The sequence below is a fragment of the Notamacropus eugenii genome, chromosome 2 (genome assembly GCF_028372415.1).
Source record: "Notamacropus eugenii isolate mMacEug1 chromosome 2, mMacEug1.pri_v2, whole genome shotgun sequence".
NCBI classification, from domain to species: Eukaryota; Metazoa; Chordata; class Mammalia; order Diprotodontia; family Macropodidae; genus Notamacropus; species Notamacropus eugenii.
Genome location: NC_092873.1, coordinates 19,803,580 through 19,819,951, shown reverse-complemented (window position 1 = coordinate 19,819,951; position 16,372 = coordinate 19,803,580). Strand labels below are relative to the sequence as shown.

At 48.8% G+C, this 16,372-nt stretch overlaps 1 protein-coding gene and 1 long non-coding RNA gene across 2 annotated transcripts; one reads left to right on the top strand and one right to left on the bottom strand.

The window, feature by feature from the left end:
- The first annotated feature begins 527 nt into the window (after nt 1–527).
- On the top strand, nt 528–2,385 carry POLD4 (DNA polymerase delta 4, accessory subunit). The gene is made up of 4 exons (XM_072639273.1): nt 528–953; nt 1,115–1,204; nt 1,388–1,499; nt 1,847–2,385. Exons 1-4 carry the CDS (start codon nt 686–688, stop codon nt 1,869–1,871), a joined length of 495 nt encoding a protein of 164 aa, XP_072495374.1. The 5' UTR covers nt 528–685; the 3' UTR covers nt 1,872–2,385.
- Nucleotides 2,386–4,164: 1,779 nt separating this feature from the next.
- On the bottom strand, nt 4,165–6,110 carry LOC140524627 (uncharacterized). The gene is made up of 2 exons (XR_011973783.1): nt 5,414–6,110; nt 4,165–4,742 (listed from the first exon to the last, which is right to left on the bottom strand). It is a non-coding gene; the product is annotated as an uncharacterized lncRNA (long non-coding RNA).
- Nucleotides 6,111–16,372: the final 10,262 nt, after the last annotated feature.

Here is a 16,372-nt window from a genome sequence, read left to right as displayed (position 1 = left end):
GGCAGTCCTTCCCGTTAGACCCGAGGCCGAGACCGGCCCCGAGGCTGCCGAGTGCGCACGGCCCCCCTCCCCTACATGTCCCTTCATAGTCCCCAGTCTTGACGTTCATTGTTTCATCTGTCCGTCATACCCCGTGAGGCCAGCAGGGCAGGGAGCTATTACCCCACTTTACAGACCAGGAAAGTAAGACACACACACACCCCCCCCCAAGGCATGGATCACCTCGGGCTCCTTTGCCAAAGGTGAGCCGCTCTTCTTGGGCCCCCCCCCACCCGACCAGAAGCCTCAGCGGAAGCTGGGGATGTAGATGGGGGCGTCGCCTGGTTCCCCTGCCCTACTAGAAGCCTCTGGGGATGTAGATGGGGGGGGTTGCTTGGTGTCCCCCCCACCCCCGCCCGCCTCTTCGCTCCACGGGACAAGGAGAGGAATGCGCAAGCCTGGATCCTTCAGTCACAGGGATTAAGGGGACGGAGACCGCATCTGCCCGGGGGCGGGGCTGGCACAGACCTAGTCCAGGGGGGCCGGCCGGGCCGGACGGGGGCAGCCTCTGGCTCCGGGTTCAGACCTCACTCTCCCTCCCGGACTCAACCTCGGCCCCGCCCCCTGGGCCTGCGCCGCTCCCCATTGGTCGCCACTAGGTTCCCGCCCCCCGTCCGTGGCGTGCCATTGGCTGGGCCCTCTTGGCATGTTTCGGGGCGGGGGCGGCGGGCGGCCCCTGCCTGGAAGCAGCTGGACTTCCTCCCTCCAGCCGCCTGTCTGGGTCATCGCGTCTGTCCGTCCCTGGCCCCGTCCTCCGCCCAGCAGCTGTCTCTCCCTTCGCCTCTCGCCCCCCTGGGTGGCTGCCATGGGCCGGAAGAGAAGGCTCATCACCGACTCCTTCCCCAAAGTGAAGAGGAGGAAGGGCGGAAAGGGGCCTGGCAAAGAGGACCGGGCGCCCGAGCCAGAGCTGCGAGGTGGGGGCGGGGAACTGAGGACAGCAGGGCAACGGGGGGGGGGGACAGGGGACCGGGGATCGAGGCATGGGAGAAGAGGGGAAAGGGATGCGGAGCGCTGGGGAAGGGGCAGGGGTTCAAGGAGCTGGGAGCTGGGAGTGAAGGACAGCCTCTCTTGTTAGGGGAGGAGCCGCTGGCAGCCCACCGGAACGAAATCCATTTAGAAATACTGAGGCAGTTTGACCTGAACCGGCACTTCGGACCCTGCACAGGTAAGAGCTTCCAGGAGCCCTGTCTGCCCCGTCCCTGATTCTGAAGCCCTCACCTCTCCAGGGGTGCCCTCTAGGCTAGAGCACAGGAGACAGGGAGTCTCCTCTTCCACCCTCACCCGGGCAATGCCCCACTTCCAGGTGTCTCTAGCTACCGTACCAGCTTGCATCCTTTCTCCCTGCTAGGGATCACTCGACTCCAGCGATGGGAACGAGCAGAGCTGCTGGGCTTAGACCCTCCCACTGAGGTGCTCGATGTGCTGTGGGCCCACCCTGAAGACCCCCAGTACCAGTGCAGGTGAGAGCAACCTCTGGGGCAGGCTCTCCTGGGAATCAAGGTGCCAGGGATCAGGGAAGGGAGAGTTCAAACTGGGACAGTGACTCCTTCCCCCAGTGTCTGCCCCTCCCTGATGGGCAGGAGCCTCCCCTAGTAGACAGGGGATGGCAAGGTCAGAAAGAAACTTCCTGAGAACATCTCCTGGTGGCTCCCGGGGCACTGATGACTACTTTACCTCAAGAGTGGGGGACAAGGGAGAAGGGAAGGGGGGTCTCCCCTCCCAGATGGACCCTGCAAAGCCTGAACTATAGGGCCTAGGTCACTAGGCTACTCTGCCTGGGCCCATCCGCACTACTTCCCCCCTGCAGCCTCTGGTACCTGTACCCCATCTAAAGGAGTCAGCCACGAAGTCATACCCAGTGCATCCCTGACGCTTTCCCAGGGGCCTTCCCAACGCACAGGGGAACCCACTGCTGTTTCTTCAAACAAGCCTGTACTCGAAGGGGTGGAGGCTGGGGGGTGGGGGTGGGTGGGATGGGGCAAGGATCTTCCTGGGGAGAGGAAGAAACCAGTCTCAGGACTCCAGGTGGGGGGACTCCTCTGACCTGCCAGCAGTCACACTGACCTCTCCAAGCAAGCAAGCTCAGCCAACCAGCCGAGGCTGGCTCATCTGGAGGCTTTTTAAAAAGCCAATATCTAGGCTTCCTGTCCCCCAAGTAAAACTAGTCCCTGCACCTCCTGACATCTGGTACATCCATCCCTGACTTGGGTCCCCGACTCCGTGTAAACCACAGGAGTTCTACAGGGCAACCCCTCACCCCCAGTGCCTAAGAAGTAGATCCTGGGCTCAGCCTGCTAGATAGTAGGCTTCAGTGAGATGTACTAATAAAAAGTAACCACTCTGGCAGCCCGCCTTCCTTAATGTGACCGCCGCCACCTCTTTGGGCTCCTTCCTGGACAACGGCCCTAATGCCCTGCTTGGTGACCAGCCTCCTACAGGTGCCCAGCCAGGCTCAGCCCTGGCTCTGGTCGCCCCTCTCACCACTTTCAAGAGGGGAACCCCACCTTGGAAAACCTCTAGCCCTTAGCCCTCAAGCCACACTGGCTTTGGGTGCCCTCTAGCGGCTCCTGCTTCTCCACTGAGTCAGTGGAAGCCTGGGTGTGTTCTACAGCTCCTTCAGATGCCTTTATGCACCAAATGCCTACTCTAAAGGTCAGGTCTAGCCAGGGGTGGTGATCCACACCTGTGATCTCTGCTATTGGCTGTGGGATCCTCAGAGCTCCAGAGATCAGGTGTCTGCACTAAGGCGAGCATCAATGCAGGGAGCCCCTGGGAGCAGGTGACCACAGGCTCCCTAGGGAGGGATGAATTAGCCCATGAGCAAATGGAGTGGAGCAAAGTTTCCACACTCTCAGCAGTGAGTGTCCATCATACCTCAAGTCTAGGCAAGATGGAGAAAGACCAGTCCCCAAATAAAGAAAAGGTTGTACCTCTACTTTTCTAGACTCTTAGGGTTGGTATCCAATGCACTCTCTCCCTGGACAAGCACCTCACCTCTAACATAACTCCAGTGTCCTGGCCCAGTTCAGTCTCTGGGGGGAGGGGGGCAGAAAGGAAGACTCCCAGGAGCCTGGAATCCCTTCCAAGATTCTTGAGATCTCCAGCCTTCGGAGGAAGTGGACACTGGGGGAGGGGAAGGTCAGGGTGTGTAGAGCAGGGCTGGAGTTTGCCAGGGCTGCTCCAGGATGGCACATGAGTAACCTGGAAGGGCTCAAGCAATGCCAAGGAGAGGAGAATCAGCAGTTTCCCCCAGAAGAGGAATCAGAGGAAGACAGGAGGCACAGAGGATTAATCATTTCTTGCATTTGCATATGGTTCTTATACTTTTTCAAAGAACTTTGAAACTCATTTTTCATCTGACATCCCAAAAGTCCTGTAAGGACTGGTACTCACAGATGAGCAAACTGAGGCTCAGGGAGGCTACATAAATTGTCCTTTAATTCACCCACCGTTTTAAGTGCCTGTGTTGTGTGGGAAAGGCAGCAATCAGCCCTGGAGTCAGGAAGTCTTGGCTCCTGGTCTGCCTGACACACACGTGATTTTGTCTGATGGTGGAGGGGGCGCCAATCTGCATGGGAAGAGAGTCCAGTTCATCTCTCCAGCACAGCCATCTGCTTCAGGAGGGAGAGCCCACCACCACTCCAGGCAGCTGGTTCTGTGCCAGGATAGCCCGCCTTCGCAGGGAGCTTTTCTTTACACCAAGATATCACTGCAAAAATGGCTGAGAAAACGGCCTAGCATGAAATGCCATTCAATAAGAAATCAAGATGATTCAGGGTCAAATGGCATCACTTGGCATTCACTGTTGGTAAGTTTTTACAAGACAGCTGTATACTTAATGCCCAACTTAACACAAATCTTCCTTTGGGGACCCAGGAAGGAATATGTTATCTGCCTCCAGAGAACTGACAAACGGAAGTATGGGTTTACAAACACACACACACACACACACACACACACACACACACACACACACACACACACACACACACCTTTGTGTCTAATGGAAGCCATCGCTAGGGTGGAAGGAAAAAATATAAAAAGTGCACAGCAGAGAATAAAAGGAAATGGAGAAGGAAGCAGAGAAGCTACTATATAGTTTTTCAAAACAGCAAACAGTGTGAATTGTAAATTCATGGTTTTATAGTGAATCCTCTTTTTAGGTTGTGCTGTGTACATGGAAATGTTCTTTTTTTGTCTGTATGTGTTAAGTTCAAAATGAATAAAAAAATTTTTAAACAAAAAAATAAATGTTCCTTTGGTGCCGTCAGTCGGCCTTGGTTTTTTCATAAATTAAAACTTGTCTCCAAGTAAGATGTTTATCCCTGAATCTGACCAGCAGAATTATGTCACAGAAACGGCCATGATTTTGGAAAGAGTGCTGTATCAGGAGGCTGAGAATGGAATTCAACATCTTTTGGTGGATATTTTATTGGGTAGAAGGTCATGAACCTTCCTTAGAGTCATTTATATCGATAGAAACCATTTCTGAACCATCTGAGAATGCGAAGGCCTTTGTTGGTCCACTGTGAACATTTTCTTCAGTAACTGAGGCTGCAACATGTGTTGAGGTAATGACCAAGCCTCTTTTCCACCAGGGTTGAGGACACCATGTTGGAAGCAGGCCAGTGGGCATGGTCAGGAAAGGGGAGAGAGATGGCTTAGAGAAATTATTTAACTTTTCTGGGCTTCATTTTCCTGATCTGAAAAATGAGAGTATTAAAAAAAAAAGTGAGAGTATAGAACTAGGTGATTCCCATGGTCTTTAGAAGAAGAGAGGTGATGTGGTTATGGCTGGGCCTGGAGTCAGGAAGATCTACCTGTGCTCCAATCCCACCTCAGATGCCTAGCTTCTGTTTGCCTCAGTTTCCTCATCTGTTGTTCTGAGGCTCTCTTGAGATGATATTTGTAAAGCATTCAGCACCATGTCTGGCACATAGTAGCTGCTTAGTAAATGCTTGTTTTCTTCCTTTCTCCTAGTTCTAAATCCTGTGAAATACTATTAAGTCTAAATATGCCTATCTGCAATTCTTTTTTTATGTTTATTTTTAGTTTTCAACATTCATTTCCACAGACTTTTGAGTTCCAAATTTTCTCCCCATCTCTCCCCTCCCCCCACCCCAAACTCTCTTTTCTTGTAGGGCAAGATTGATTTCTATATCCCATTACCTGTATTTCTTATATCCCAGTTGCATGCAAAAACAATTCCCAACATTCATTCCTTAAACTTTGAGTTCCAACTTCTCTCCCTTCCTCCCTCCCCACACATCCCCACTGAGAAGGTAAGCAATTCAATATAGGTTATATATGTGTAGTTTTGCAAAACACTTCTGCCAGGCCTAGAGGCCTAAGGGCTACCCGAGTCTTACCTTACCTATCGCAGGTCTTCGGCTGGCCAAACCGGATAAACGTATGAGAGAAGAGACTTTCCAGAGTCGAACAAGGGTTAGGCTTTATTCAGGGTCTTGGTTACATGTGCAGGGGGAACTCTTCCTGAGGAGAGAGAGAAATCTCCCAAGGAGGCAAAGATCTTACAGTAAGAGAATGGAAGTGGAAGAGGGAGAGAGGGGAGAGGGAAGAGGGGAGAGGGAAGAAAGAAGGGAGGAGAGAGGGAAGAGGGGCCTTCTGTCCTCTAAGGGCCCCTCAGTGCTAAGAGCGCCTTCAGGCTTTCCTGACCCTACTTAAGCTCTCCTGCCGCATAGTTTGCACCTGAATACCGTGCCTGTTAGACAACAATAGGTGTGCTCAGACCCCGGGCCAATCTCGAGGGTGGGGATGCTCTCCCCAGCACATTTCCCACGGGAAGAGGCGGAAATGCACGAGATAGCCTGGTCTCACACCTCAATTCCCTGCTGTTCCCTGGGGGGCCTCATGAGAACTCTAAGGTTTAGAAGTCCTCACCTTTACCCGCCTGAGACTGTCCACATGGAACTGAGCTTACACCCCCAACACACTTCCATAATAGTCATGTTGTGTAAGACTAACTATATTTCCCTCATCCTTTCCTGCCCCCCATTTATTCTATTCTCTCTTTGACCTTATCCCAAAAGGGTTTACTTCTAATTATTCCCTCCTCCCATTTGCCCTCCCTTCTATCATCCCCCCTCCACAGACCACTTACCCCCTTCTCCCCTACTTTCCTGTAGTGCAAGATAGATTTTCATACCAAATTGAGTGTGTATTTGATTCCCTCTTTAAGCCAAATGTGATGAGAGTAAGCTTCACTTTTTCCTTCTCATCTCCCTCCTTTCCCCCTCCATTGAAAAAGCTTTTTCTTACCTCTTTTATGAGAGATAATTTGCCCCATTCCATTTCTCCCTTTCTCCTCCCAATATATTCCTCTCTTACCCCTTAATTTTATTTTTTTAGATATCATCCCTTCCTATTCAACTCACCCTTTGCTCTCTGTCTATGTGTGTGTGTGTATGTGTGTGTGTGTGTATAATCCCTCCAACCACCCAAATACTGAGAAAAGTTTCAAGAGTTACAGATTTTATCTTTCCATGTAGGAATGTAAACAATTCAACTTTAGTAAGTCCCTTATGATTTCTCTTTGCTGTTTACCTTTTCATGCTTCTCTTGATTCTTGTGTTTGAAAGTAAAATTTTCTTTTCAGCTCTGGTCTTTTCATCAAGAATGCTTGACAGTCCTCGATTTCATTGAAAGACCATTTTTTCCCCTGAAGTATTACACTCAGTTTTGCTGGGTAGGTGATTCTTGGTTTTAGTCCTAGTTCCTTTGACTTCTAGAAGAGCAGATGATGAGTCTGAAGGGGTAAGGCAAATATACAACAAGAGATCTGGACATGTTGATGTGTAGAGACCTTCAAGTAGGAATAGAATGACCACTTCTCTAGGGTTCCTCATATAGGAGCTGGATGAGATGACTTTCCAAGTCCCTTCCAACCCTCAAATTCTATGATTCTTCAGTTCTATGATGCCTTCCTCCTTCATCTTGCTTGTTCATTATTACCCTCACACCAGGATGTGAGCAGTGTGATCCTTAAAAGGCTGCTCAGACACCCCCAGGAGTTCAAGGATGCCTCCATTGTCCATCTCTGTAAAGGTAAAGGGAATAGATTGTCCTGCAGCAATCACTGGGGGGAGGGGAGGGGGGGGTCGCTCTCTTAGTCATTGCTGACTAAATTCTTGCTAGAGTCCTCCTTAATAGGATGATCCTTCACCTGAAAGATGGGCATATACCTGAGAGTCAGTGTAGCTTCAGAAAGGGCCAAGGAACAGTCAATATGGTGTTTGCTGTCCGACAATTCCAGGAGAAATGCCAGGAGCAGAAGAGAGGTCTGTACACAACATTTGCAGATCTGACCAAGGCCTCTGACACTGTTAGTCATGATGGCTTATGGAAAATTATGTCAAAATTTGGCTACCTGGAGAAGTTCATTAGAATTGTATGTCAATTTCCTGAGTTTTGGATAGTGGATGATGCTCTCGTTACTTCCTAGTCACTAATGGAGTGAAACAGGGCGGTGTGCTTGTTACCATGCTTTTCAGCATGATGTTTTCAGCCATATTGTCAAATGCTTTCAATGAGGATGAACATGGCATCAAGATCAACTACCATACTGATGGTAAGTTCTTCAATTTGAAAAGGCTACAAGCCAAGACCAAAGTCGAGGGAGTGTTGGTGCATGATTTTCAGTTTGCAGATGATTGTGCACTCAATGAAGCCTCTGAAGCTGAGATGCAACCAAGTATGGATCAATTCTCTGCTGCCTGTACTAATTTTGGCCTAATAATTAACACGAAGAAAACACAGGTGCTCCATCAGCCACCACAACATCCATACATGGAACCATCTATAACAACAAATGGAGAAGTTCTGAATGCTGTGGATAAGTTCACTTACCTTGGTAGTATAATGAGGTTGACACATGTGCTGCCTGAGCTAGCTCAGTGTTTGGGAGGCTCCAAAGAAAAGTTTGGGAGAGAAGAGGTATTAGACTGACTAGCAAATTGAAGGTCTACAGAGCCGTTGTGTTGACCTCATTGTCGTATGCCTGTGAAACATGGACAGTCTACCAGTGCCATGCCAAGAAACTGAATCACTTCCATTTCAACTGTCTTACAAAGATTCTGAGGATCACCTGGCAGGATAAGGTACCAGACACTGAAGTCCTTGCTCAAGCTGAACTGCCAAGCATTCAAACTATGCTTCAGAGAGCACAACTCTGATGGGCTGGTCACATTATTTGAATGCAAAATATACACTTGCCAAAAAGACTATTTTATGGAGAACTCACATGGGGCAGGCAATCACATGGGGGTCAGAAGAAGTGATACAAGGACACTCCCAAGGTCTCTCTCAAGAACTTTGGATTTGACTGCACAATATGGGAGACACTGGCACAGGATCACTCATCATGGCATGCCTACATGAGAAGAGTGCCATGCTCTATGAGCAAAGCAGAATTGAGACAGCACAAATTAAACATAGGATGCGCGAATTTGGAGTATCCACCCCTGAAATTCACATGGACTACCTGTGCCCAACCTGTAGTACAGCATTCTGAGCTCATATTGATCTGATCAGCCAATCGGACACACTGAAACTTCACTTTTTCATGGTGATGTCATTTTGATCCTCTTAGAAAACAAAGGACAACAACCAACCAACCAACCAATCATTATCACTGTGGAGAAAAGGCTTGCCATCCCCACAACTAGCAATATTAACTGCTGGCCAACTGACCCCAAGAGTCCCAGGAACAGTGATCTCTTTCCTCCTTTCCTGACCATGACCATTGGCCTGCTTCCAACATGGTGTCCTTAGCCATCGTGCCAGATGGCGAAGCACCTTGGCCACCAACTCCACAAATGCTACAGCCTCAGTTACTGAAGAATGAAAAAGAAAGGCCTTGCCATCCAAGGCCTTGGCATTCTCCAATGGTTCAGATCAATGTGAAGCACACTTGGGACTGTTCATCTGCTTTGTGACTGCACCTTACCAGTGGACTTTTCCACCTGATTCAAGGCTGAACACTCTGGTGTAAGTTGTTTTCCCCATGAGGATGTGAGCTCCTTGAGAGGAAAGTCTGTCTTACTTTCTTACTTTATCCACTCAGCTCGTAGAAGACACTTAAGAAATCCTTTTTTATTCATTCATTCAAAGCTCAAAATGGCCACTGAATAAAGGGGCCCCTGGATGTTCTTTGCAGTTCCATTCTGTTTCAGTAATACTTCTGCCTTTGACACACTTCAGAATGATAACAAAAATAATAACAAGAGCCAATGGGGAATCAAGACCCAATATATTTTTGATTAACTGAACCATTCATTGGTTCCAACCACTACCTGTGACTAGGTACAACTTTCTTAACACATAATCATATGACATTCAAGTGAAAAGAGATCTTAGACTATAGTTGGAAATTAAGTACAAAAAGCAATAGCTGAAGCTTCAGAATGGATGTGTTCTAAGTTCTCTTTCTAAGAAGAAAGGGAGAGAGAGAGGGGAGTTGAGGGTCCATGACTAAGCCTTGGAGAATTTCTGAAATCAAGGTGATAGAAGGAAGAGAAGACAGAGAAGAGAATGAAGGCTGGGTGTGGTAGGGAAACCAGGATAGAACAAGTGCTTTGCACATAGTAGGTGCTTAATAAATGTTTGGTTTGAACTAAATACAATCATAGCATGGTGATCAATGGAGGAGTTTCAAGAGTACTTGGCACACACATAGAAAATGCTTGATAAATGATTTTTCACTCATTCATTCATTCAATAAGGACAATTAGTAACGCTGAATTCTTCAAAGACCTCAGGGAACATCAGGGTAGCAAGGTGGGAAGGCACAAACCAGGAAGCCCCAAATCTGTGCTTCCCACATCTTCTGTCACTACTCAGACACTCTCCTCCTGGGACCTAGCACCACCATCACCTCAGCCAATATGACCACAGCAACTCATGAAAACCTTAATTAAGGATATTAATACAGCATTGACCCGGCATGGAAACGACTCACTAAATTTTCACTTTGGCTACTTGGCTTTCTTTGTTATGAGGGAGAGTCCATGGGTAAGGGATGACAGGAATAAATGTGGCATAAACCCCCCCCAAATTATCAGTGAAACTTTTAAAAAATGAACTCCTTGGGATCTCATTTCCACCAAAGCTCACCCCCAACACCACTCCTCCCCGGCCTCCTGCAGAAGCCCACCCTCAGAAACATCTGCCTTGTGTTTATTTCATATGTGCTTTTAATATGCTAATTTTTGGATATGTTGCTTCCTTCAGTAGAAGGTTAGCTCCTTGAGGGATCCCAGCATGATACCTAGGCCACGATAGGCATTTCTGACGTGTTTTCAAAACCAGCCTCAGACATTTATGAGCTCTCTGGTCACAGACTCTGACCACTTTGCCACTTTCTGCCTCACTTTCCTCATTTGTAAAACCTTAAAGTGCTGTATATACCCCTTGTTCAATGCTTGTTGGTTGATTTGGGGGAACGTCACCCAAATTTCTGGCTTCAAGGGTGTCACTGATTTTGCGGTCTCCTCTCATTCAACTGCTCCTGGTGATGCAGAGGTGTGCCAAGGCCTCATGGCACATCCCTAACAACCTAGCCAAGCTTTAGGCATGGATGATATGCCTGCTTTCCCAGGACAAGAGAGTTATAAGCAGGCTGGCTACAGGGGAGGAATCTTTCAACCATAGTGCTGAATTAAAGACAACTGACGGTTACAGAGGCCTGGGTCAGTGGAGTGACTGCACTCTTCAAGGAAATACCAGATCCTTGAAGTCTTGAGGTTTCACATCTTGCCAGACTATCCTCCAAAAGGATCCCACAGGTTTATACCTCTATCAACATTCTGGCACCTGGGAAACACCTACTTTCTCTTTGACAAGCCCACAAGTGGCTTAAAGGCTTAAGAGAATAATCTACTGGGAAACTAAGGTAAACAAAGCAAAGCAACCAGCGGCTGCCCAAGGAAACAGGAAGCAAGCCAGGCTCCTGATGTTCTGGCTGCCAAGGGAAGGCTTCTCGCTGGAGGTAACTTGGTCAGGGCAACTTCCAGGCATGGTGGAATTCCCCATCTCCCACCCCCAAACCCCCAGAGGCTGCTTCTTTCATGCCCTGTTCAGTCACCTCTGAGGTGACTCAGGCCCTGGGCCCACAGGCTCCTGAACAGCCTCCTCTGAGGGCCCCTGCCACTGCTCTGACCCTGACCTTGCAGTGACCTCCTTCCCCCCATCTGGGAGTTCCTCTCGCCTCTGGGTCAGAAAGGCTTGCCAGGCCCCTGCTCTGGTCCGACCAGTCTGGTTCTATCAGAGATATATTTAACACTAAGGTGTTTGAGCTGGCTCAACTTCACAGGGTTGATGAGAGGACCGAAAGACGCCACATATTAAATACTTTGACAGCTTTCTTGTTCTGAAGCAGCTGGGTGGCACAGTGGAGGCAGCAATGAAGACCTGAGTTCAAATTCAGGTTCTATACTTATTGACTGGGGGAGCCTAGCAAGTCACTTCACCACTGTCTGCCTCAGTTTCCCCATCTGTAAAATGAGGCTAACAGCACCTTCCTCCCAGGGTTGTAGTGAGGATCAAAGGAGATATCTGTAAAGTGCCTCACCAACCACAAAGTGTTCTCTAAATCCTGTCATGATGACGATGATGGATGCACCCACCTTTGGTGGAGCTGGCCTTCTTCTTCCCCCACTGTTCTAGCTAAGCATCAGACCAAGGCCCTTCAGAGCACAGGCCCAGTCATAGAAGTGGCCTTGCCCAGCACCCTCATTTTACAAGCATTTTCTCTTTTCTGAGGCCTGCAGAGATGAGGGACTTAGCCAGAAGCAGAGGTGTGGTGGGAACCCAAAGCCTCTGAGTCAGGTTCAGGGTCCTCTCCACTACACCCTCTCCTTCTCTCTCATGATCATATGTCTGTCCTGTCTTTACCAGAATATTCCAAAATGGTGTCAGGCAAGAGGTCTCTTAAACAGTTCAAAGATTTTCCTTTCCTCTGGTGCATGATGATCTCCAAGTTCTCTCAGTCCTTCCATCTCTCTGCCTCCCACTCTGTCTCTGTCCTCACATTCAGGTATGGGGGTAGCCCAAATGCCTCAATCCTCTAGGGTGTAGGCCCAGCTGTGATAATCCCAGGCCCAGGAAGGGGGTGTGCCCTGACCTGGGGCCATGCTGATCACAGGCCAGCAGCTACCACTGGTACTCACTCCCTGGAGGGAGGGAGGGGGGACGGAAGAGATGACTGAGCAGGGACTGAAAGAGAGGGTGAGGTTGAAGCAGGCTGGCAGGTGGGGTGGGGCGGTGCCCACTCCATGGCTGCCTACAGCACCTCCACCTCAGCCGGCAGCTGCTGTACCAGCTCCTGCCCACATGGCTGCTCTTGCTGAAGCTGGGCCATGCCACGTAGGCCCCACTCCATGCCAACACCCATTTTGTTCAATTAGAGGTGAAGACGAGTCAACCTTCTCCACCGAACAGGCTACCTCTGCCCATTCTCCAAGGTACATCTGTCCACTGACCTAAGGAATGCCACTGTGTCAAGGCAACTCCCTCCCATGAAATGTCTATGGCATAAGAAATGGTTTAAGGTTGGTTAGGGGGCAAAGGAATCCTGAGGGGTGGGGTTGGGGTAGGTGGAGGACTGATTACTGGAGAAGGAAAGGGTTTGGATTTGGGAAACAGCTTCATGGACTGTGGGAGAGGAGGGGCAGCCAGGCTTCCATAGTCACTGAGAGGCTGGCAAAATGGTAGAAAAGAAGATCCAGAAGTCCTTCATAGAATGAGAAGCAAACAGGAGGCATCATCCTCCCCCTGTACTAGAAGGCACTATGTGGCAGGGCTGGGTTGCTTGGAGAGACAGGCAGCTGTAGTTCTGGCCCAACCAAGTAGGCTCAGCTCTTTGCCTTTTATGCTGTCTGCAGGCCGATCATACAGGAAGGGTGAACTCTTCCCCAGCCCTCAGAGACAACTTCTTTCACCTACCACCCCCCCAAACATCTCTGGCCTGAAGTAGGACATCACTTGAGACATGGCCCCCACCCCCACTCCCTCAGTTCTGCCTCAGAGTTACTGGCACTATTGCTAGGGGTACCAGTGGCTATGGTAGGACACTGCTGGCTACAAGATGCTTGCCTGAGATGGATTTGCAAGAGCCTGGCCTCCTCTAATGGCCCTGTCCTCACTATACAGTCCATCGGAGGTTCGTCTCATCCTCCAACCCAGAGACTGTACTTGGAATACATCTTGGATGGACCTGTCAAGAGCTTGATTGAGCCCAAGATGACAAACTGACATATTACTGGCATCCACTTGTGGGGAGGCTGAAGACAAAGGTCACAAGTTCTGTAGTTACTCAAGGGATGGGAGTCAAAAGACCTTAGGTGGAGTTCTGGCTGACACTCTGAAGCTGTGTGGTCATTGGCAAAGTCACAATCTCCCTGAGCCTCAATTTCCTGCTCTTCAAAATGAAGGTAATATTATTCTAGCTAGCTCACAGCTTGTAAGTGTGAGGAGGGTAAAGCGGGGTGAGAACTTAGCTTTCATCTAGCCTGGGCCACTGGACACACCAGATCACTTGGTTTCCATGGCTCACTCTCCCTGTGGGGACTCTGCTCCCTGAGTTCTGATGCCACGGGGAGCCCTGATCCAAGAAAAGAGGCTGCTGGGAGCTGAGCTTGTTGGGCTTCTGGCCCTTGCTGCCCTCCCAGAATGATGCTGAGCTGTCCCTCTGGGGGCAAATCTGGAAGCTGGTCCTGCCCCACAGCCTCCCTCCTGGAGCCTCTTTGTTCTTCTTTCTCCACCATAGCCATCCATCACCCAGGGGCGAAGTCTCCTTTATAACAAAACAGGGGGAGCCAAGCAGACCCATGAAGTGACCAGGTCTGGCAGCCTGTACAGGGTCCATCACTGGCTCTCCAGGGCAGAAACCACTCTGAGGTACACTTCCTTCCCTATCATTTTCATTTATGTGACTGTCCTGATTCTACCTCTTGTTCCCTTGGTTCCATTTTCTTGGCTTTACATCAGCTCATACCAGTTTTCCCATGTGTACCTAAGTTCCTCATGTTTATTTTCTCTGCAGTACAATGCACAATGTTTGGCACATGGTGAGGCTGTTCCCCAGTTTATCACCATAGCGGCAGTGATGGCATCCAAGTCTTTTCTGTATCGCCAACAACACTTGGCACAGTGACAATCTTACAGTGGGTCCACAATAAATACTAGTTGAGTAAACTAATAATGAAAACCCTCCCTCTCATAACCATGTCGTGGTAATTTTGTATATAGGAACTCCAAAGAAGAAGTGGACAGGATGTCATTGAGGAACTATATGACAGAAAGAAAAGTTGGGCTGGTCACCTGGTGAGAGCAAAGGATGATGGGTGGACAGACAAAGGTCTGCCCTGTCACCCTCATGAGGTTGAGGAAAGGAACCCAGCATGTTGACTAGATATCCTATGATTACCTATGGGAAGTCATGGACAGGAGGTACATGGGATGGGCAGACATGGGTGGGTTGAGATCTGTACCTTCAGAGGGACAGTGATCCCACCATAGATAAACTGATCTAACAATCAATTTAAAATCATTTATGAAGTGCTCACTGTGTACAGCACTGTGTTAGGCAATACATGATGCATATACACAAATATGTCTTCAAGGAGCTAACATGGGAGTGAGGGGAGAAACAATATCCATTCTTGGGTATATTTAGTATCTTTCCATGGGTATATATAGTATCTATCTGCCCATGAGCAAATACAGTATCTAGCTACCCACAAGTATATATAGTATCCACCTATCCATAGATATATTTAGTATCTTTCCATAGGTATATACAGTATCCATTCACTCATGGGTATATACAACATCCATACATAGCAGATACAAAGTCACCTCCCAGGCCATCCCATCAGATACCTTGTATCTGCTTTGTATGAGGGTGGAGATGGAGAAATCAGGAAGTTTTGTGGAGAAGGTAGAGTCTGATTCCAAGGCATGGGGGAGAAATCTGGAGATGGAGAACAGTGTATGAGGAAGAGCCAGAGTAGTTTAGCTGATCAGTAGAGTGCATGGAGAGGTATAAAACGTGGTGAGACTGAAACGGTTGGATGGGGCCAGGTGGTGAAGTGCTTTAAAAGTCAAACAGATGAGCTTTGTTCTAGAGGTAATAGGGAGCCATGGGTGTTTATTGAGTAGAGGAGTGGTGGGTCCTTTGGTTACTACATGGAGGCTTGAAGGGAGGAACATGGCAATGGTCCAGGAGAGAGGTGCTATGGGCCTGAGCTAGGGTACTCACTGGCTGTCTGAAGGGAAATGAGGGCGCTGTTATGGAGGAAGATCTAGAGACTGGGGGCAGTGGGTAGTAGGGAACAGGAGTTAAGGATGATAACATCAAGGTTGAGTAACAGGCATAATGGTTATTGCAACCTACTCATTTCCTCAACAAATTAACTTTGTAAATCTCTCAGTCAATCTAAGATAGTGTTCTTGTTCCAAAGTGCACCCAAAGCATTCTGCTGCCATGTGGAGTCTGCTGCAGACAGAAGCCACATCCTTGACTTGCCTCCCAGTTTACAATCCTCTTCTAACATGTTATTCAGGATGCTGGATGCTCCAGACTAGAAGAGTGCCAAGTCCTAGCCTCCAGGAAGCTGGGCCTTGCATAGGGAACAGATGACTGCTCCTTCTTGTTCATGGATGTCCTCACAAGAGAAATGAAAGTATCCCTGATTTAAAAAACAACTGGGGAAAGAACAGCACTTTATATACAAAGCATTTCCTCATGGGAGCATAACAAGCACATACAAATGCTTTTTCATTCACTTGTTCATTCCTTCATCATGAGAAGATCCAGGAAGCAGAGACAGTAAGCACAGTACGGGGGAGAAGATCCAGAGATGCTGAAACAGCCATGAAGTGGTCATCGGAGAATCCCACAGACATTTGGACAGAAGCCAGAAAGGGAAGAGAAGTTTAAGAGCCATCACAAACCTGGCCCAGAGCTAGGAATCAGCAGCCAGAGGGAACTTCATATCTGTGTGTCTCATCCTTTTCTTACCTGCCTTAATTCAGAAGGCAAAAGAGCCCACAGGAAGGAATTCTACTCTGGATCTCATTCTCCCCAACCAAAAGGAGCAGAGAGAACGGGGACCATGAAGTGATATGACTGCTCCTTGGAGGTTCTGACAGAGAAGGATATGGAGGATAGGCAGAATCTAATCTATGCCCTAAATATGGGGGAAGTAGATTTCAAAGAGTTCAGAGAAAGGAGAAGTCAGCTTCCACAGATTCAGATTGTACAGGGGAAGTCAGCCCAGGAAGGATGAGAAGCAATTCTAAAGAAACAGAGAAA